The sequence below is a fragment of the Gopherus flavomarginatus genome, chromosome 2, assembly GCF_025201925.1.
Source record: "Gopherus flavomarginatus isolate rGopFla2 chromosome 2, rGopFla2.mat.asm, whole genome shotgun sequence".
NCBI lineage: Eukaryota > Metazoa > Chordata > Testudines > Testudinidae > Gopherus > Gopherus flavomarginatus.
Genome location: NC_066618.1, coordinates 160138254 through 160161204, shown reverse-complemented (window position 1 = coordinate 160161204; position 22951 = coordinate 160138254). Strand labels below are relative to the sequence as shown.

General features: G+C 43.1%; 1 protein-coding gene across 6 annotated transcripts in view; it reads left to right on the top strand.

The window, feature by feature from the left end:
* Positions 1-22951, top strand: part of DOCK5 (dedicator of cytokinesis 5) — a 151415-nt gene that overhangs the window by 77869 nt on the left and 50595 nt on the right. For all 6 annotated transcript variants that reach the window (XM_050939817.1, XM_050939815.1, XM_050939814.1 and 3 more), the window contains 11 exons: positions 1631-1720; positions 3139-3239; positions 4629-4763; positions 6705-6816; positions 8394-8464; positions 9728-9834; positions 12634-12770; positions 13399-13494; positions 14758-14856; positions 21736-21830; positions 22747-22825. In XM_050939817.1, the coding sequence (XP_050795774.1) occupies positions 1631-1720; positions 3139-3239; positions 4629-4763; positions 6705-6816; positions 8394-8464; positions 9728-9834; positions 12634-12770; positions 13399-13494; positions 14758-14856; positions 21736-21830; positions 22747-22825 (1122 nt within the window). The remainder of the gene's footprint in view (positions 1-1630; positions 1721-3138; positions 3240-4628; positions 4764-6704; positions 6817-8393; positions 8465-9727; positions 9835-12633; positions 12771-13398; positions 13495-14757; positions 14857-21735; positions 21831-22746; positions 22826-22951) is intronic.

The following is a 22951-nucleotide window of genomic DNA, read 5'->3' as shown; positions in this document are numbered from 1 at the left end:
TGAGACTCAAGGGATTTGGGTCTTGGGGTCCCCAGGGAAGGTTTTTCAGGGGGACCAGAGTGCCCCAAAACACTCTAATTTTTTGGGTGGTGGCAGCAAGTACCAGGTCCAAGCTGGTAACTAAGCTTGGAGGTTTTCATGCTAACCCTCATATTTTGGACGCTAAGGTCCAAATCTGGGACTAAGGTTATGACAGTACAAGATCACATCTTCTGTTGGTGTACATAGAGATTTAGGTCCCAATCTTGCAAACACGTAGACACGTGCTTAACTTTTAAACCTTGACTACTGCTACTACTACTACTTCATCGTCTCCTCCTTCACCTTATTATTTGTATGACCATAGAGCCTAGGAACCCTGGTCATGTAGTAGAAACCCATTGTGCTAGATGCTATAGAAACAGAGAACAAAAGGACAGTCCCTGCCCCAATCTAAGTATAAGACAGAGACAACATGTGGATACAGATAGACAGGGAAGCACAAGGAAACAATGAGACAGGACTGGTCAGCATGATAGGCCGTGATCTCGGTATTCCAGTGGGTGTGCTAACTTGCTTAAAACGCACAGGCTCATTTACAGGTGTGCAGTTACTGAAAAGTCCAGAGGTAGCACGGATAGTAATGAGTTTTAGGGGGTGTTACGTTCATAGCAAATACACAGAGCTAGAAACAAAACCTAAATACTTTTTCTGGAAAGTTGCAACAGAAAACTACTTTATTTGCAGTATTGGGACTGTAGGGAGAAGTCAATACAAGTTCTTGCAAAATATGATAATCAGGAAAACCCTGATCATTTTTTATTTATTTTCAGTAGCATCTAGATGGCCCCAGTCACTAGGTGCTATACAGACACACAAGGAAAAAGACAATCTGTGCCACAAAGAACTTATTGCCTGAGTCTGAGTGGCTTGAGAACTTCAGCTGAAAATTGGAATTTCCAGGAACATGAAATTCTGATTTTGAGAGAGATTTTTTTTTTAAACTTTGGATAATGGCTATGTCGGCTCACTGGGGTTGTGAAACTGGGGGTTTGCTTTGAAAGTCAGTTGAAAATTGTCTTACTTGCTGAGCTATTCAAGTGAAGGTGGCATGTTTGTAAAATCAGGATTCCTGGTGATTGCCAAAGGAATGTTGTGCTTGGAAGGCTTGTCTGTGATCCTTTGGCACAGAGCACAAGGTTGACATGCTCCACTGCAAGCAGAGGCAATGTGTGGGCAAAGTTAGGGGTACGCCCCTTTGTAGAGCCAGCCACTCCTGTACTCTCACACTGTGCCAGATAAAAAGGGGGCAGGGTATGGCAGATAGGGGCTTACGTGTGATCTTCATGTTGGAGAGTTGCTCACCCAGTACTTCTTATTGACCTTGCTCCTGCTACTAGGAAGGAGCAGCTTGGCAGACATGTACCAGCATGCACAGTGTGTGGTTGGGCTCCTCTGCATCCTCTGTCCTGCTAATCCCTTTTTACCTGTTCGTATACATGCAGCTTTCACACCTCTGCTGGGCCGGATCAAGCCCTTTCTGTTTTCCCTATGCTCCTGGGGGGAAAGGGGACCAGAAGAGAGGATTCCTGAGCAGCACTGCAACAGAAATAACCTCTGTTTCTGCTTCCCCATTATGTTCTCTCTCTAGTTTTTACAAGACACACTTGATGCACTTTTCAACATAATGATGGAGATGTCAGACAATGAAACCTATGACTTCCTTGTGTTTGATGCACTGGTGAGTGGTTGTTATCTGCATATCCCAAAGCACCTTTATTTCAGCCATTTCTTCAGCCTATCTTCTCATTCTATTCCTATTGTTTCCACTGGACAATTGATAGGTGTCTCACTCAATGAGAAATATGAAATTATATTTAAATGCTGTTTATACTAGTCAGGAGTCATTGGGTGCTAATGTAAGGCAAGGATATGAGATGTACTGTGGCTATTTCCATGAATATAATGAGAATAGGGATTAGGGTGACCAGATGTCCCATTTTTATAGGGACAGTCCAATTTTTTGGACTTTGTCTTATATAGGCGCCTATTGCCCCGCCACCCTTGTGCCATTTTTTCACAGTTGCTATCTGGTCATTCTAACAGGGATTGGCATGTACATAATTCCTATCTCCTTACATATAACATTTTTCATCTGTGGATCTCAAAGCACTTTACACAGAAGGAAAGTATCCTCCAATAGACTGGACGTACAGAGAGGAAGTGAATTGCTCAAGGCCGCACAGCAGGTCAGTGGCCGAGTTGGAAATAGACCCAACACTTCCTGAGTACCAGTCCAGCTCCTCTGTATTGGGCAATAGTGCCTCTCAACAAGAGAGCATTTTGTACAAAGATCCCAGTAAAACATCCAGCAGACGGTACAAAGACATTGCATGGAACAAGGAAGCAACTGTTTAATAAAGCTCAGCAACAGAATGTGATAGTTTAGAAAAGAAACTGAAGATCACTGTATCCAGCTGAAACTGGGAGGGATTTTGAGAGGCAGTGTGCAATTACTCAAGCCACAGTTTTAGCAAAGTTGCAGGATAAAAGAGCGCTATAGACGTAAAGTGCAAGGGGATCTTTAATGACTCCAGATGTTCAGAGCCTCACTTTTGAGCCTCATCTGAAAAACAGTGCCTCTAGCAGCATTGTGCCTCTCTAGCCTCTGCTATAGAAATATTGCCATGTGGACTGGAGTTAAGTGTCATTTACCAAATCACTAGTGCTACTTCTAGTTCCCCATCTGTCCACTGAGTAAGCCTAACATTGTCTCACCCACCAAGGTGAGATAGAATCATAGAATATCAGGGTTGGAAGTATCAGGAGGTCATCTAGTCCAACCTCCTGCTCAAAGCAGGACCAATCCCCAACTATTTTTTTGTTGTTGCCCCAGATCCCTAAGTGACCCCCTCAAGGATTGAACTCACAACGCTGAGCAGGCCAATGCTCAAACCACTGAGATATCCCTCCCTCTCAAGGTCATTATTAGCTGGCCATTATCAGCAGATATGGAACACCATCTATAACATTAAAGCTGAGCAGATAAAGCATAAGCAACCAGCAAAACAAAGTGGCACATGATTAGAATAAATTGCAGGACACTTAGTTGAAAGTCATGCAGTTCAGTAGTTCTGTCCCATTTTGTGTTTTTGCCAGGTATTTATTATTTCTCTGATCGGAGACATCAAGTTCCAGCATTTTAACCCTGTACTTGAAACTTATATTTACAAGCACTTCAGCACCACCCTGGCATATGTGTAAGTATCAGTAACCACAAACCTAGCTATCACAACGATCTCTTGCTACTACATAGAGTAGATGTGGTGTAAGAGATCAAGGTAGCATAGATATTAAGGTGTGTGGGTGAGAGAGAGAGGGTGTATACACCCATATGTTCCCACCCTGAGATCATCTTGAGAATAGAAGAAAATTATAATTATTTACTGCAGAAATAATATATGATTGAAATAGTTAATTTTAATCTTAGAAAAACATTGGCACTACCTTTGTAAACAGCCAGTCAAGCGACTGGCCCCGGTGTCCAGTTCAACTGTAATCCTGTCTCTTGAAATTATAAAAGACAGCCCCTTTTTTGCCTCACCAACTGCCAAGAGACTCTGCATTGCCTGGAACTCTTGAAACTCTTTGAACGGTTGCCTTCTCCTTCTCTGCACTTGTCGTACAATCACTGTTTGCAGAGAGTTATTTTTTTTTCTCCTAGCTTGTAGAGGATTCATCATCCTCGCTGCTCCTTACTAAAAATAAACCTTTTTTATGTCTGATTTTTGGATGGACTGCCTCTCAGCTGCGTTGTTACCTGGCCTCGCTTTCCAGCTTGGCTCTACAGTGCAACATCCCCTGATACCAAGCGGGCTAGAGAAGTATACAGTGCTCGCCATACACTGTGTGCGCCAAAGGGTTTGACAAACAACGACCTAGATTCTGGCAGTGCAGCGAGTGGGGTAGGCAAAGGCAGGGGCTGCTGTGCACTCAGTAATCCCTCACATAGACCCTGGGTTGCTCAGAGCTTGGTTAATAAGGAGGAAAAGGTGTTTGCTTGAATGTTATCCTCCCACATGCCTGTTGTTCTTTTGGAAAACTGCAATGAGATCTTGAACTTCTCCCTAGACAGGGACCAGAGACTGAATAGTAAAGATGCACTGATACACCTTCCATCCAAGGATCTCAAAACACTTCATAAATTAAGTCTCAGGAACCCCTGTCTTTTATTAAAGGGGCCATTACCCCTTTGTACATGTAGGTAAACTGACTTCCGCAGCAACTAAACATCTGATTTTCAGAAATAATGGGCTTCTCAAATTCTTCATTAAAGCTGCCCACGCTCAAAACTTTGAAAAAACAGGCCACAAAGTTTGATTTTTTGAAAGGACTTAGCACCCACTTTGGGGCCAGATTCTGGGAGCTGCTGGGTGCTGAGCACTTTTGAAAATCTGCTCCCATGTGGTTTGCCCAAGGCCCCAGAGTGACTCAGTGGCAGAGCTGTGACTAGAATCTAGAAGCTCTTACTCCCGGTCCCTAGCTCTCTAACCACTAGGCCATGGTCCCTTTCTGGGATAAGGGAGCCTGGTTTAGCTTCTCCTGTAACTACACCTGCCTTTATTCTCCTCTTCTTTTCCTTTCCTAAGGAAACTCACCAGAGTACTGAACTATTACGTACGAAATGCAGATGACTCCAGCAAGACAGAATTGCTGTTCGCTGCCCTGAAAGCCTTGAAGTATCTATTCCGATTCATCGTCCAATCACGGGTACTGTACCTGAGGTGAGGCAGACCCTCCAGACTGTGCAAAATATCCACAGCGGGTACAAGCTGGCATCGTTCCAGCCAAGGGAGTCTGCTTCTGATTTCCCCCAGCAGAGGATGCCCCTAGTTATTGAGAAAAGACAGACTGTAGAGAGGTCTGTGTGTGCGGCTGGAGATATTGATCAGAACAAGGGAAAACAACTTAAATCACTTTCCTTGGGGGTGACATTCTTTCTAATCATTCACATCTTACATAAGCTGCATTCAGCAATGCAGATAAGGAGCCTAAACTTCTTTTTATGCCTTCCTTTTTTAAGACGCTTCCTCATTTTAAGGGACTTTTGTGGGTATTTCTGCTAGGTTCTGTGAAGACCCGAAATGATTTAAAAAAACCTGAAGGGGAACTCTGAACAATCTTTAGTGGTGAGAGAGAAATCCCCTTCTATATTAATCCGTTCAACAGAAATGTTTGCACATGATGGAGGCTGCCTGATTCTGCTCCCATTGAGCTCTTTGCAGCACACATTGAAATGCACTGTCAGCTACTTGAGATCACTTTGTATGTTGCCTCACACAAGTGGGGTCCTTGTACAGGAGCAGAGCTGCTAGCCACTAAGATAATACTACTAATAATTAATAGTATTTGTCACAGTTCAGGACAACTGCCCCTGTATTCTCCCTCTGTGGTCCACCCAGGGCTTAAGAGTTTCTGGCTGCCTGCCATCCTCTGTCTTGGGTGTGTCTCTCTCTCCTGACTGGTTTTTTTTTTCAGGATGCACAGTTCCCTGCTTACACTGTGATATTCCTAGCAAGCCAGACTACGTAAACAGGCCAGCATCTGTGCTTTGCTTACTATGAACACAGTAATGGCCCACAGTTACATGTTACCACACAGCTCTTTCGACACAAGCACGTTTATTCTTAAGGTAGAAGCAATAATGAGAAAACGTATTAAAAACAATTAAAGAACTGAACAATGCTAAAAGGCTCAAATTTGGTCTCTGTCAGCTCCAACCTCAGGCTCTGGTAGGTGTCAATCCTTCAGAAACCCACAACTGCATTTTCCCTGTGGTTATAAGTTCGTAACTGTCTCAGATCTGGAACCAGAACCCAGGCTGGGCAGTGCAGCAGTTTCTTTATACAATGTAGGCCTTTGATATCCGGTCTCTGGGAAGAGGTAATCAGCAGACAATCACCTCTCCTCAGAATGTAGCTTTGGAAAGCAGGGTTTTTGCAGAACCAGAGGTGAGGAATATGCAGTAAGCTCTCCCGAAGTATTCCTCAGAAAGTCCACTTTTGTCTGGCACCTTTTCAATATAGTCCTCCCAGCCTCACACCACATCTCCCCCGTAGAAAGGTTATATATAATCCTAGCCCACAATAATACATAAACTTTGCATTTAATATAATGGACTCCAAAGATACATAAACTTAATAATTAAGGATATGCAGGGAATTCTCATCACGGTCACAGTATGTGCCAGATTGCAATATGAGTTCATAGCCTCAAACCGTTATTCACACAATTCTCAGCAGCCATTCAGGACTGTTTTCTCCTCTTAGTCCTTAAAAGCCAACACAGAATGAGCTGGATTCTCTTCTGGCTCGGGTATCATCAGCAGAATTTGTAAACTATGCTTAAATGTCAAAGTTGGTGATCATTGAAGCCAGAAAGGATCCAGCTTGACTCTCAGATTCCAGGCTGAGTTTGAGTCATTTGTGGCTAGAAAAAACACACCCCTCTTTTTACTGTTAAATTTAACATATTTAATCTGGAAATCATTGATAAAATAAATCTAGAACCCCACACAGCTACTTTTACTGTCACTTTTCATAACAAAAGAGCATTTTAAGAGGTTGCTCTGAAGGATAAAATGTATTTAAGCCATTGTGGCGGTATTCCTTGCTCTGGCCTAAATTGGTGTGTATAGCCAATGTGATGTTCCTGCTCTTTTTCAGGTTTTATGGGAAAGACGAAGATGGGGATGAGTTTAACAATGCAATCCGCAAGTTGTTTTTCTCCTTCAATGTCCTCATGGACCGACCACTAGAGGAGGCTGTCAAGATTAAGGTTGGTCTAAAGCCTGTTTTGAATGGTGGTACACATCTATTCTGAGGACAAGTAATCAGTTTTAAAGCCTCCAAAGTGTAACAAGTATTAATCTGAGCTCTTTAAGCTTTGCACAACTGTGACGTATGCTAAAATATTGGCATTGAAATGCAGCCACTTCTAGGGTTGAGGCTGACACCCCAGCCCGCCTGTAACAGTGTCATAAGGAGGATAACAGTTTGGCCAGTAACATCCGGACTTATGAATGATTCAGACAGCAAATGATATGGAAACAAATGTAGAGAAGGAAAGTAATGAAAGACCAACAAGCTTTTGCCTGGGTCTTAACTTGCTCTGCTTTCTTGTTTGTCTTGCGTGAATTTTACTTGGGCCGTCTGAGTGAGTGAGGAACAGACAAGCCTGCAATAAGGCTTACTTGCTGCTTTCTTCTTTAGAATACCTCTGGCCAAAATACATTAATCGCTTTCTGCTGGAAGGATTGATTCTAGTTAAGAGTCTTCACACTTGAGTGTCTAATCTATTTAAAAACCACCTTCTCCAGTGCCTGTGTGGTGAGGGGCCATTCTTCCTGCAGCACGGAACATGTTGTTCCCACCACCAAAAGCAGACAGGGAGAATGCTGCTCTACAGCAAACCCCAGGGAAACCTTCAGTAGCTGTCACACACAGGCACTCAGATGCTGCTGTGATGAACCAGAGGTGCCTAGATAGCTTGTTCTTGGCATTGTTCGCGGACATACTAAACCACAGAGAGCACCAAACTGTGCCTCTAAGGGGCAGTGCAAAGGGAGCACTTGGATGTATTCTGCATCAGGGAGAATGTTTCCTAGAATTCCCTGATTACACTGCCAGATGGGGGTCATTTGCTGCTCCCCTTTTACGGGGTACGGCATACCTTAAACCCCTTTCCCCCACGCATGGGGTTGGCTAGTGCATGCTCCTCCTTACACCAGTCTCAACAAGTTGTTCTTAAGGGTGGAGACAAATGAGCTGCAATTGAGCACAGGGCCTGTAATTCTTGTGGGGGCTGTGTATGATGGAAGGTAGGGTGGAGTCCAAGCCCCCCTGACTTTCTGACCATATAAGGGCTGGCTACAGTCCAGTCCAAAGAGTTTTAAATAAGAGCGAAAATCAAACATCACTGTCTTTTTCTTGTCAAGTTTTTTTTAAGCTTGTGGCTAGGCCAATGCTGTGAGGAGGAAGGCTTTATTTTTAAACTCTTCCCCCCCCCCAAAGAAAAAAGTGTAAAAAACATTTCACATGTCTTTGCTTGCCTGCCCAATGCATTTTAATTTTTTCAAGAAGCCCAGTCCCTAGGACAGCAGTGTGTTCACAACCAGAAAGTCAAAAATAAGGCATTGGCTAGAAGCCTTTCATGCAGCATCCTTTCAGCTCTGATCTGCAAAGGTTACATTTTGGCTTAAATTTTGCTTTTGCCCAAACCAGATACTACCACTGGTGATGTGAGCCTTTTCCAATGATGTCAAGCAGCAAGTCCTCGAGCTTGTTCTCTTTTACAATGAATCGATTAAGCTAATCCAACCTCCTTGTGTGTGTGTGTTTTTTTTTCTCCTACAGGGCGCAGCTTTAAAATACTTACCAAGCATCATAAATGACGTCAAACTAGTATTTGATCCGGTTGAGCTCAGGTGATTGTGTTAAGCGTATTTGTTGTCTAAACCTACTATGTATCTTTCGGGGAGGAAGTTGGAAACTGTCCTAAAGCGTACAGTTCTAATCATTAATTACGTGACGTTGCACAAGCTGCATGATTTAATGTGAACCTTTCCTTGGAAGGATTTAGAGAAGCCACATAATGGTTTTAGAGCTGCAGCCCAAAGGAATTAGTGTGTTTCAGCTGAATTTTCCTCTGAGTTCTGAGGCTTTCTTCAACTGGAAATTCAAGGGCTACAAAGCCATATGGATGAAACCCAGTGACTATGATTCCATGAACCCTGGATCATTAGATCTCAGGTTGCCAAGGCCCAATGGGTGACAAAGGCCAGACAGGAGGCATACAAACAATTTATTCATGCACAGAACTTAAAATGAAGTGGATTTCTTTTCCTCGGTGTAAATAGCTTTCCCTGCCTTAGTTCAAGAGCCTTATTTCGTTATAAGTAATTTGCAAATAATGATGAGAGGACACCAAACGTGTGCAATGTAATTGACTGTGGGACTAAAATGAGTGATATCCCTTGAAGGGGGGGATATATTTGGGTGATTGTGCTTGCGGTGATCAAAATGGCCAAGTTTCCCACAAGGGCTCATTGAGCTGATGTGATTAAGACACGTCAGTTTCATAGCCAGTGACACACAAGGGGGCGATGTGGCTGGCATTGTGTTTGACCACCTTTGACTGTCCTAACCTGAAGGGTCAAGTACCCATTTTGCAGCTGAGTGAACTGGAAGTAGTCCTTCAGCATGAGACTTGAACTCACAACCTTCAGGATTGGAGGCAAGCACCTTAGCTACTCAGCCACTGCTGCACCGTGTATGTTATCTAGCAGCCTTGCAAAATCTTATTTGCTTAGAGAGACTTAAATTTTATTTTTGTTTCTGGCAGGAAAGTTAGATATATATTTTCTAAAAATGGTTGAGAAGAGCAAATAAGTTCTGTGCCTGGGCTGATGAATTTTCATGAAAACTTGTTGTAACGTGAGGTTAATTATCTGAGCGGTCTAAACCTGCTGATTCTGATCAATGTTCAGTTTTATTTTAAGTTCTTTAGTGAGCTTCCTGAAACCATATAACATGAGACTTCATATCGGTTTACCTTGAGACCGTTCTCAACACAATGGCACAACTGCTTGAGCAGGGGCACGGCAATGCAATATTACGTAGAACAAAGGCAACAGCATTCTCTGGGTGAAAATACTGACCATCTGTCTACCTTGTGCTTTGCATTCTAGCATCCTCTTCAGCAAATTTATCCAAAGTATCCCTGACAACCAGTTAGTTCGGCAGAAACTCAGCTGCATGACCAAGGTAGTGGACAGTGATCTGTTCAAACAATCTGGTGAGTAGTCTCTTGAGATCCCCAGAAACTGCAGGAAATGCACCTTCTCAAACAAATACTTGTCTGTAAAGTTCGCATCTCTTTTAAATTTCTCCTTCAAATCCCTCCTTAAAATTTTCCTTCACTGTGATGCCTAAAAAAAAAAAACTTGGCAACAGCGAAGTTGTTGATGTGCTTGGGCCACTGCCTATATGCTGACCAATGCTATCTCATAGATGGGGGTGGGGGGGGGTACAAAGACACAATCTGCTGTCTCTTATCTTATACTTGGATTGTAAGTTCTTTTGAGGGTAGGCACCAATTTTATGTTCTGTTTATATTACACCTGGTACACTGGGATGCTTGTTCATGACAGAAACTCTTAGTCACTACCGCAATACCGATAATTAATAAAAATTACAGTAATTTTAGTTTTGGTGTTGGTCTCAGGATAAGAATAATTTATTTTGAGTTCATTGGTAAGTTTTTGGTTTCCCTATTCCCTAAGCATAGCAATGAGCAGTAGTTAAAAGATGGTGAGATAATGGATCCCATGTCCAGTTGGCAGCCGGTTTCAAGTGGAGTGCTCCAAGGGTCGGTCCTGGGGCAGGTTTTGTTCAATATCTTCATTAATGATCTGGAGGATGGCGTGGACTGCACCCTCAACAAGTCTGCAGATGACACTAAACTGGGAGGAGTGGTAGATATGCTGGAGGGTAGGGATAGGATACAGAGGGACCTACACAAATTAGAGGATTGGGCCAAAAGAAACCTGATGAGGTTCAACAAGGACAAGTGCAGAGTCCTGCTCTTAGGACAGAAGAATCCCATTCACTGTTAGAGACTAGGGACCGAATGGCTAGGAAGCCGTTCTGCAGAAAAGGAGCTAGGGGTTACAGTGGACAAGAAGCTGGATATGAGTCAGCAGTGTGTCCTTGTTGCCAAGAAGGCTAATGGGATATTGGGCTACATTAGTAGGAGCATTGCCAGCAGATCGAGGGAAGTGATTATTCCCCTCTATTCAGCACTGGTGAGGCCACATCTGGAGAATTGTGCCCATTTCTCCTCTTCCCCCCCCCCCCCCCCCCGCCCACTACAGAAAGGATGTGGACAAATTGGAAAGAGTCCAGCGGAGGACAACAAAAATGATCAGGGGGCTGGGGCGTATGACTTACGAGGAGAGGCTGAGGGAACTGGTCTTATTTAGTCTGCAGAAGAGAAGAGTGAGGGGGGATTTGATAGCTGCTTTCAACTACCTGAAAGGGGGTTCCAAAGAGGATGGATCTAGACTGTTCTCAGTGGTAGCAGATGACAGAACAAGGAGCAATGGTCTCAAGTTGCAGTGGGGGAGGTTTAGGTTGAATATTAGGAAAAACTTTTTCACTAGGAGGGTGGTGAAGCACTGGAATGGGTTACCTAGGGAGGTGGTGGAATCTCCTTCCTTAGAGGTTTTTAAGGTCAGGCTTGTCAAAGCCCTAGCTGGGATGATTTAGTTGGGAATTGGTCCTGCTTTGAGCAGGGGGTTGGACTCGATGATCTCCTGAGGTCGCTTCCAGCCATGATATTCTATGATTCTATGTTGGGCACATTGAGTTAAGCCCTAAGATCATCATTAAGAACCATGCACCGTAACTCTTTGCTGTTATACGTAGAAGCAGTACCGTGTCTCTCCAAGACTTTAAAACACAGATGCGGATACCAGGGTTTCTAGAACCCTGGTTGCTGGAAAGGCAACCATTAAGTAACAGGCAGCAATAAATATCAAGCCATTTGTTAGGAATGTAAACATGGATTTAGGTGCCTAATTTTAGATACTCAGGGTTGAAAATTGTGGCCTTAAACTCTCTCTGCTTCAGTTTCTGAATCTGTAAAATGAGGATAATAATGTTTACTCTTCTTTGAAAAGCCCTTTGAGAGCTACAGATGAAAAGCCCTAGGTGTGTGCTAGGTGTTACCATGATGTGAGAGGTTATAATCCCAAGTATGACTGCAGCCAGTAGAGGTTTTCCTTTATCTCAGAGGAGTTTGTGCATCTGTGATTAACGATACTGGATTCTGTTAATGCCAAGTTTTATCCAAGCTACATAGTTTCCAGATTAGCTGTGTACAGCCACCATTTGTTATGGACATCATATCTATTATAGGTACTTATCTGGCCCCCATTACCAGAGTAGAGGGGAGCGCCTCACGATCTTTAATATGTTGATCCTCGCAACATCCATGTGAGGTAGAGAAGTGCTATTATCCCCATTTTATAGATGAGGGAACTGAGGCAGAGAGAGATTACAGGGAAAATTTTCAAAAGCACCTAAATCCCATTTTCAAAAGTGACTTATGTCCATATTTTCAAAGATATTCAGGCATCTAACTTGCTTGGGTGCTTTTGAAGATCCCACTAAGCTCCTATTTGCATCTTTAGTTGGCTATATAAGAGCTAGATAATATTATTAAATAACTTTGAAAAAGCTGGCCCTAAATCACTTTTGAAAATGCCTGTGTCACTTTTGAAAACTTTACCCGTAGACCCTTACTGAAGGTCATGCAGGGAGTCAAGCCAGGCAGGCAATCAAACCTGGGATCTCCCAAGTCCTATGTTAGTTGGCCATGGGACCATCTAATATGTATATCGAGAGAAATCTCTCTCGTGCAATCTGTCTATTTAGAAGAGAGGCGATTTGTGCTGCCATCTACCTATTAGAGCCGCTGTGACATGATTTTAATTTTTGTGACTGAGTCAGAGTGAGGAGCACAAAGTTGTATTTTTGTGGTCACTTATACTTAGGCCATTGTACTGCATTGTTCCGTTTCTTCATTTCTCAGAATGCAGAGATGCGCTCCTGCCTCTACTAATAGATCAGCTAAGTGGCCAACTGGATGACAATTCAAACAAGCCTGATCATGAGGCATGTTCTCAGCTCCTCAGTAACATTCTAGAAGTGCTTGACTGGAAGGATGTGGTGAGTATGGGCTCTAGTCTAATGTCGTCCTCACTGGTGGGGTTACACTAATGGAGGAGGAACAAAGCCTTCTTAAGTGCACTTGCCAGAACCAGTCTTTATAGAGTTAATGAGACCAGATGTTCACAGAAGTTTTTCCATATTGGATATTGGCATGAGACGTTTGAGTCTGATTAAAGATAAATCAGATGTATCAAAACTGAATCTAAGACATTCTAGGACAGAACAAGGGAAGGTATGATCAGGTCATCCCCAGAGAGGTTGTCGCCTGCTGATGCAACCCTTGTAGGAGGTATAGAAACAAGGGGCTCAAGTTAGAGCTGCCCTCAGGCTGCTCTAGCCTGCTCTAGGGGTCGATCCAGCTCCAACATGGGGAAGATTAGCCTTCTGTGAATCCCTTTGCTGGGCCCTGGACTGGTGCAGAGATTTATTCCCCCGCCCCCTTCTTGGGGTCTAAAACTACTTTCTATTTAAATGAATTTCTGTTGAGCAAAGATTCTCCTTTTCTAGTGTCTTCTGACAATAAATAGCCACAGTCAGCCTGTCCCTTCCCTACAACAAATCTCTCTGTAGAATAGACCACACTGTGATTAATCTAAAAGAGCCTGTGCTTCTTTAATCTCTTCAGGGGCCCACTGCAGTTCACATCCAGCTGATCATGGAGCGCCTGCTGAGGAGAATAAACCGGACGGTGATTGGAATGAGCAGACAGTCTCTGCACATTGTGAGAATCTTTTGCTTGCTTCTGTTCTTTGCTTTCTACCCCTTGCTCTGACTCTTCAGCAGATTGGAGCTTTCCATCAGACTGCAAATTATGCTAGCGCATTACAAAATCTCTGTCCTGTTTCCTGCGCCCTGGTGGGGTCTATGGGGAGTGATGTGGAGGCCTGCCCCAGCCCTATTAAAATTGGGCCTGGATGGCTGTAGAAAGAGGTAATGGGATATAGAACTCTCTCTGCTAAGGCACCATTTTTAATCAAGTCTGAGGCGGTAGTGACTGCAAGTCATTATTGTTTGGTGACTCTTCTGTAGCTTGTATGTGCAGCATGTTTGGGTCTCTGTCCAGTTCCTAATAGTCAGACAGCCACATTGTAGAAACACTAATTAATTTGGTTCTGATATTGAATGGAGTCAGATGCTGATATACCCTCAACCCTCTAGATGTCCTCTCCAAGTCTGGGTGAAGCAGGTTGGTAGGAAAATAAGAGGAGGTTTGCACCGTTGTGGGTTGCCATATACTTGATCTGTGGCTGGATAGAGAACTCCAGGGCTGTCAATCCAGCACTAAATTCACTTTATAAGAAGAGGCTTTGACACTGGTAAATGGTTTCCATCAAATATGTTTATAATGTAGACTTGGAGGGTACCATTCTAAATGGATGTAGGAAAGTTCTGCTTTTCAAACTTAACTCCTTGTAGTTTCAGCAGTACTTGCACTAGTGATCAGATATGACGGTAAGACAGTCTTGTCTGGGTAAGTATTTTTATTATTACTTACCAAACTGTTAATGTCTCAGTAGCTCAGAGAGTGACAGCCCAGATTTTTTTTTAAACTGCTACTTGCATTTGTAGGAAACAAAGTGATTTCATTTTAATCTCTCACAGTAAAAGTTTATTTTTGCAAATTCCAGTCCTTGAAGGGATAAAGTCTGTCCCATCTCCTTTCCTCAAACTTAAAACTTAAACCCTATGAGAGGTGATGTCCAGATTAATATGTAGGTATCAACCCACTGCAGATGTTACTGATCTGGGGTGGGGGAAGGGAAGGGAAACAATCACATTAAGTGACCTTAGTACATGCATTCTTAGGCCCCAAGTTAGCAAAATATTTAAACGGATGCCTGACTTAAAGCACGTGTGTGGTCTCTTTGAAGTCAAGACTATTCATGTGACTAAAATTAGGCGCATGCTTCAGAACTGTGCTGAATTGGGGCCTTAGTGCAGAAAGATAATTGACCAAGTGCCTTTTTTGTCTTTTCCATTGCAGGGTAGTTTTGTAGCCTGCATGACAGCCATCCTGAGACAGATGGATGATTTCCACTATAACCACTACATCAGCACTTTCAAAACCAGACAGGACATTATCGTAAGTCGGCTTGGCCTGGATTGCAGTCCAGTCCATGTAACATTTCTCTCTAATTTTATCCTATCCAGCTCTTATATTCAGTTCAGGCTCTTGCACCCATCACTGAGGAGTATGAGTACCTAATATTGCAAGTGTTAGTGAAACATTCACTTCACCCCAGCTGGATACAGTACTGCTGGCTGTTTGCTGACTCAGCAAAGCATCAGACTAGACTATCATGTGGGGTGAAAACAAATCTTTAGTGACTCTCTAAACCTGTGTAATTGAAGAGCTGGGAGGAAGAAGATAGAAAAATTGATGAAGATGACAGGAAAAGCAGAGGAGTTCATTTTCCCCTTCCTTTCTCTTCTCTATCCATGTATTCATCCCTCTCTTCTTTTCATTCTTTCATTTAGAACTCAGTTAAGAGGTTGGATTCATAGATTCATAGACTCTAGGACTGGAAGGGACCTCGAGAGGTCATTGAGTCCAGTCTCCTGCCCTCATGGCAGGACCAAGTACTGTCTAGACCATCCCTGATAAACATTTATCTAACCTACTCTTAAATATCTCCAGAGATGGAGATTCCACAACCTCCCTAGGCATTTTATTCCAGTGTTTAACTATCCTGACAGTTAGGAACTTTTTCCTAATATCCAGCCTAAATCTCTCTTGCTGCAGTTTAAGCCCATTGTTTCTTGTTCTATCATTAGAGGCTAAGGTGAACAAGTTTTCTCCCTCCTCCTGATGACACCCTTTTAGATACCTGAAAACTGCTATCATGTCCCCTCTCAGTCTTCTCTTTTCCAAACTAAATAAACCCAATTCTTTCAGCCTTCCTTCATAGGTCATGTTCTCAAGACCTTTAATCATTCTTGTTGCTCTTCTCTGGACCCTCTCCAGTTTCTCCACATCTTTCTTGAAATGCGGTGGCCAGAACTGGACACAATACTCTAGTTGAGGCCTAACCAGCGCAGAGTAGAGCAGAAGAATGACTTCTGGTGTCTTGTTTACAACACACCTGTTAATGCATCCCAGAATCACGTTTGCTTTTTTTGCAACAGTATCACACTGTTGACTCATATTTAGTTTGTGGTCCACTGTGACCCCTAGATCTCTTTCTGCCATACTCCTTCCTAGACAGTCTCTTCCCATTCTGTATGTGTGAAACTGATTTGTTCCTTCCTAAGTGGAGCACTTTGCATTTGTCTTTATTGAACTTCATCCGGTTTACCTCAGACCATTTCTCCAATTTGTCCAGATCATTTTGAATTTTGACCCTGTCCTCCAAAGCAGTTGCAATCCCTCCCAGTTTGGTATCGTCTGCAAACTTAATAAGTGTGCTTTCTATGCCAACATCTAAATCGTTGATGAAGATATTGAACAGAGCCGGTCGCAAAACAGACCCCTGCGGAACCCCACTTGTTATACCTTTCCAGCAGGATTGGGAGCCATTGACAACTACTCTCTGAGTACGGTTATCCAGCCAATTATGCACGCACCTTATAGTAGCCCCATCTAAATTGTATTTGCCTAGTTTATCGATAAGGATATCATCCGAGACCGTATCAAATGCCTTACTAAAGTCTAGGTATACCACATCCACCGCTTCTCCCTTATCCACAAGGCTCATTATCCTATCAAAGAAAGCTATCAGATTGGTTTGACAGGATTTGTTCTTTACAAATCCATGCTGGCTATTCCCTGTCACCTTACCACCTTTCAAGTGTTTGCAGATGATTTCTTTAATTACTTGCTCCATTATCTTCCCTGGCACAGAAGTTAAACTAACTGGTCTGTAGTTTCCTGGGTTGTTTGTATTTCCCTTTTTATAGATGGGCACTATATTTGCCCTTTTCCAGTCCTCTGGAATCTCTCCCTTCTCCCATGACTTTCCAAAGATAATAGCTAGAGGCTCAGATACCTCCTCTATTAACTCCTTGAGTATTCTAGGATGCATTTCATCAGGCCCTGGTGACTTGCAGGCATCTAACTTTTCTAAGTGATTTTTAACTTGCTCTTTTTTTATTTTATCTTCTAAACCTACCCCCTTCCCATAAGCATTCACTATGTTAGACATTCCTTCAGACTTCTCAGTGAAGACTGAAACAAAGAAGTCATTAAGCGTCTCTGCCATTTCCAAGTTTCCTGTTACTGTTTCTCCCTCCTCACTGAGCAGTGGGCCTACCCTGTCCTTAGTCTTCCTTTTGCTTCTAATGTATTGATAAAAAGTCGTCTTGTTTCCCTTTATTCCCATAGCTAGTTTTGAGCTCATTTTGTGCCTTTGCCTTTCTAATCTTGCCCCTGCATTCCTGTGTTGTTTGCCTATATTCATCCTTTGTAATCTGACCTAGTTTCCATTTTTTATATGACTCCTTTTTATTTTGTAGGTCATTCAAAATCTTGTAGTTAAACCAAGGTGGTCTTTTGCCACATTTTCTATCTTTCCTACCCATCGGAATAGCTTGCTTCTGGGCCCTTAATAGTGTCCCTTTGAAAAACTGCCAACTCTCCTCAGTTGTTTTTCCCCTCAGTCTTGATTCCCATGGGACTTTACCTACCTGAGCTTACCAAAATCTGCCTTCCTGAAATCCATTGTCTCTATTTTGCTGTACTCCCTTCTACCCTTCCTTAGAATTGCAAACTCTATGATTTCATGATCACTTTCACCCAAACTTCCTTCTACTTTCAAATTCTCAACGAGTTCCTCCCTATTTGTTAAAATCAAGTCTAGAACAGCTTCCCCCCTAGTAGCTTTTTCAACCTTCTGAAATAAAAAGTTGTCTGCAATGCAGTCCAGGAACTTATTGGATAGTCTGTGCCCCACAGTGTTATTTTCCCAACATATATTTGGATAGTTGAAGTCCCCTATCACCACCAAATCTTGGGCTTTGGATGATTTTGTTAGTTGTTTAAAAAAAGCCTCATCCACCTCTTCCACCTGGTTAGGTGGCCTGTAGTAGACTCCTAGCACGACATCACCCTTGTTTTTTACCCCTTTTATCCTAACCCAGAGACTCTCAACTCTTCCGTCTCCTATGTCCATCTCCACCTCAGTCCAAGTGTGCACATTTTTAATATATAAGGCAACACCTCCTCCCTTTTTCCCCTGTCTATCCTTCCTGAGCAAACTATACCCATCCACACCAACATTCCAGTCATGTGTATTATCCCACCAAGTTTCAGTGATGCTAACAATGTCATAGTTGTATTTATTTATTAGCACTTCCAGTTCTTCCTGCTTATTACCCATACTTCTCACATTTGTATATAGGCATCTAAGATACTGGTTTGATCTTGCCTCCCAGTTTTGCCCTGACCCTCCTTTCTCTCTGCCATTACAGCCCACGTTCCCTCTTGTTTCCGACCCATCTCCCAGGTCTTCATGTTCCCCACTTACCTGTGAGGTTTGCTCACCTGTCCCCGTCGAACCTAGTTTAAAGCCCTCCTTACTAGGTTAGCCAGTCTGTGTGCAAATAGGGTCTTTCCCCTCCTCGAAAGGTGAACGCCATCTCTGCCTAGGAGTCCTTCCTCGAATAGCATCCTCTGGTCGAGGAAGCCAAAGCCCTCCTGGCGACACCATCTTCGCAGCCAGGTGTTCACCTCCATGATGCATCTGTCTCTGCCCGGGCCCCTACCTTTGACAGGAAGAATTGAAGAGAATACTGCCTGCGCTCCAAACTCCTTCACCTGTACTTCCAGAGCCCTGTAGTCACTCTTGATCCACTCAGCGTCACGCCTCACAGTATCATTTGTGCCCACATGGATGAAGACTGGATAATCCTCAACAATGCCTCTGTAACATTTTGGATACAGGCCCCCGGCAGGCAGCATACCTCCCGAGATGAAATGTCAGGGCGACAGATGGGCCCCTCCGTCCCCCTCAGCAGAGAGTCTCCGACCACCACTACCCTACGTTTCCTATTTTCAGTAGTGGCAGCAGACCTCCCAGCCTTAGGGGTACGAGGCTTCTCCTCCTTTACTGTAGGGGGTGATTCCTTCTCTCCTGTATCAAGAATTCCCCTTCTGTTTGTCTGACCTGATGGAAAAAGCTGACAAGCTTGGGGCAGTATCTCTACTAATTTCCAAAATCAAGCTTTTGTGTTTATTAATAGAGCCATAGGGCATCTTAGTTGCAAAACCTGAAAGCACGCACATTTCGATCAGGTTTCTGAAAAGCTCAACTGTTGTTGCAAATTTTTGGGGGCAGCGATTGTCTCTTTGTGATGGGTTTGTACAGCACCTAGCGCAGAGCATTCCATGATTTGAAGCCCTGGAGGGTACACTGGAATAAGGCGGATGGCACAGCTGTGGCTGGCTCAGGTCAGCTGACTCAGGCTCGTGGAGTTAGAGCAGCGGAGCTGTAAAGTTCTTTATAGGCTTTCAGGCTCGGGCTGGAGTGTCGAGGGTGAGAGTCAAGCATCCTTAGCCAGCATTGCATATGCATCCTCTGTGTTAAACCATGTACAGTTCATGATCTTCATGTGGTCTGAGTCCAACACCCAGGTGAAACAACACTTTTGCTCTTTGTTCTTTGAGCCCCTTAGGACCTGATACTCCAAGTAAAGCCTAAGTTTCACCCCCACCCCCCATGCAGATCAGACCTAGAGACAGTATGGCACAAGCTTCTGTGGTGTGACACTGCTCTAATTGGTAGTCAAAGTTCCTGATGGCTGTTCTGCACAGCTACAGCAGAGACAAGCATAGTGAACTGGAATACAGGCGTGGGTAGACTTTGCAGTTGTGTGATTCTGTATTAGGTATTTCAGAATTTATTGTAAAATATCTGTAAACCACTATGAATGGCAGGATGCTGCCTTTGCTTTCCTGGCTGATAATTGCCTGTGATCTGTTAAGCAACATGGCCACCTGCAGGACACAGATATTTCTGCAGTTTCACTGCCTAGACTGAAAAAGCCACTCAACTGAATAATCATAGAAGATTAGGGTTGAGAGAGACCTCAGGAGGTCATGTAGTCCAACTCCCTGCTCAAAGCAGGATCAACACCAACTAAATCATCTTGGCCAGGGCTTTGTCAACTGGGCCTTACAAACTTCTAAGAACAGAGATTCCACTACCTCCCTAGGTAACCCATTCCAGTGTTTCACCACCCTCTTAGTGAAATAGTGTTTCCTAATGTCCAACCTGGACCTCCCCCACTGCAACTTGAGACCGTTACTCCTTGTTCTGTCATCTGCCACCACTGAGAACAGCCGAGCTCCATCCTCTTTGGAACCGCCCTTCAGGTTGTTGAAGGCAGCTATCAAATAAAACTCTCTTGAGTTAGTAACTCACCTGAAAGATTTCCGGAAAAGTATGCATGGTAAAACCTAAACACCGTGAAGGTTTTGCAAGGGCTCATAAAATGTGTACTAGTCTTTTTTACAGATGAATCAGTGGAGTGAATCAGAGTCAGCTGGAAATGTTGTGGAAGAGCAGGAGTGCTGGGTGACAAAGCTAATTGAATTGGGACAACGTTTCCATTGCAGAACTTTATTTCAGGATAGCTTCACTATTCAGGAAGTGTGCTTAAGCAGAGTGAGGTCAATGGTTAAAGTTAAGCACGTGCTTAATGACTTTTCCTAAAACAGGGTATGGGCTTCAATCTTTGAAACTGTTGTTTGTGCTTCTCATTCACTCCATGGTTCCGTGCCTTCTGAATCATGCATTTAAATGTTCCTCTTACATTTTCAATGCATGTACAGCTTGTGCATGTGAGACAAACGAGGAAGGTGAATTGTATAAAAACAAAGCTGGTACAAAAATACAACTTCAGGAGACACTGGTCTAATATGTAAATTTGGAATCCAACTGTTACGATTCCTAAAACACAGAGAAATATGTCCATTAAATTATTTTTAAAATAATACCAATGACGACATGATTTATTTACAATTTTTTAAAAAAATAAGCATCTCCTTGTGGCATTTTCAGCCCAGACATTGCAACGTTGCTTCTTCAGGTTAACATGCCTAGGAGTTAATTCTAGTCTTCATGGTGCCCCATATCAAGCCTAACCCTTTCCATCAAGCTCTTATTTAATAATGCTTAGAGGAATTCTACTGTGGCAGCACCAGTGTCCATTTCTCTCTCTGCATTAGTGTCACTTTCCAATTCTTTAGTGCACACTATTCAACTCAGTAGCACATTTCTTTGCTGGTGACCTTTGGAAAGTGATGACGTCTAGGGTATGTGCATGTCTGGTGCTTGAATGTGAATGTTACCTCTTAGAGCAGAAGAGAACCTATGAACATTTGAACCTCTAGAGACGGAGTTTCTTTCTTAGTCTAAAGTTAGATTTTGTCAGTATCACTTGCACAAATCCCACTCTTCATCCTGCAATTTGGCAGAAAAGCCTCATCTATACTAAGATTTAAGGTGTGATGGCTTTAACTTGACCAGTTTAGCTCTTGTTAAAGACTGCATGTCTTGTCTACGCTAGATATTTGCTAACATTAAACCTCATTTAGCAAAGGTCTAAATGGCTGGGGAATGACAACCCCCGCTATAATCTGTGTATATAATGAATAGTGCAGCAGCCCTATGCAATGTTATCATTCATACATTTGAAGGGAAGTATTAGGTCAAAAGACTTTAAACACTTGTTTTGCTTTTTAATGCTCCCTACGCATCTAGAGATTGACTTCAAACAATAACAGATTTAATTGCATTCATTGAATAGATTTGTGGAGGGGATTTTTTTCCTCCTGTAATTTGATGGATGAGATTTCAGACATAATTTAGTTACGGTGATATATGCCATAATAAAAGATGCATTTCAAAGGGCTGGCATATTGATCTGTGATCAATGGAATCTGCAGTCACACATGTTTGCATCCCCTGCAATGTTTCCATCTGACTACAGACTAACTTTCTGAGACCTTGCATATTTTTTACAGGACTTCCTGATGGAAACCTTCATCATGTTTAAGGATCTGATCGGGAAGAATGTCTATGCGAACGACTGGATGGTGATGAACATGATGCAGAGCAGGTAAACAGCCTCTACCAGAGGCTGCTACTGGTTGAAGGCTCATGTAACTTCTGCAGAGCTTGTTGGCTCTGCGACTGAGAAGATTTTGCACTAGAATTGCTGCAAGTAAATTGAGATGTACTTCCTTTAAAAGTTCATATTGGTTTAAGTTAGCTTTGACTAAAGCCCTATAAGGTGGGCTTTTTTTTTTAATGACTTATGAACCTGCAAACTCTTTCTTCCTCTGTCAAAAGGAGTGTTTGCAAGCTTTCCCCCCAGGGGTTGGATTTCCCTGCCAGAGATGCTTGCTTCAATCTGAGAAACCTGTTTATTTCAAATCTGTGGCGAGATGCATCATCACTAGGGAAACTTAAAGCTAAACTGGACAAAAGAGGATGATCGTGCATGTAGGGTGCTAGCCCATTACCTGGTTAACTGAGTGCCTTTCCCTCTTGTGCCACAGACTTCCTGTGTGATCTTGGGCAAGTCACTTAGCCTCTACGTTCTTTAGTTCCTCATCTGTACAATGGGGTTAATAGCACTTGCCTACCTATCAGGGGTGTTGTGAGGGTAAATTACATTAAAGACTGAGTAATTCAGATACCACAGTATAGGGGTCATGGAAGCACCTAAGAGAGACAAAACGCTAATAAATACCCTGTGTGGAACAACACAGTATTGGTATGGGGACTGGATGACCTAACAGATCTTTTCATTTGTAACTTCCCTAAATCAGGGATACTTCTGTTGAGAAACAGAGAAATAACCTTCACCTCCCACTGAGTACAGAGGATTTTGGGGAAAGAGAAGGATTATAGTAGAAGAGCTGAGGTCAATGGTTCGTGCCTCCTCCAAGCTTGTGAAAAGGAGCCGTACATTCAGGCATGTGCTGTTTCTACTTCCATGGATACCTTCTTATCTGTGTTTACTTTTCCAGGGTTTTCCTCCGAGCAGTGAACCAGTTTACCACTGTGCTCAACCGATTCTTTCTGGATCAAGCAAGCTTCGAACTCCAGGTGAGGATAAATTCAGTTCTGGGTTGTCCTGGCCACTTTGGAACTAAGCAAGTTCAGAGAGATGATGAATGCCCTCAGGTCCCACTGACACCAGTTTTGTTGTTGATATTGATGAGGGTGGTGGTG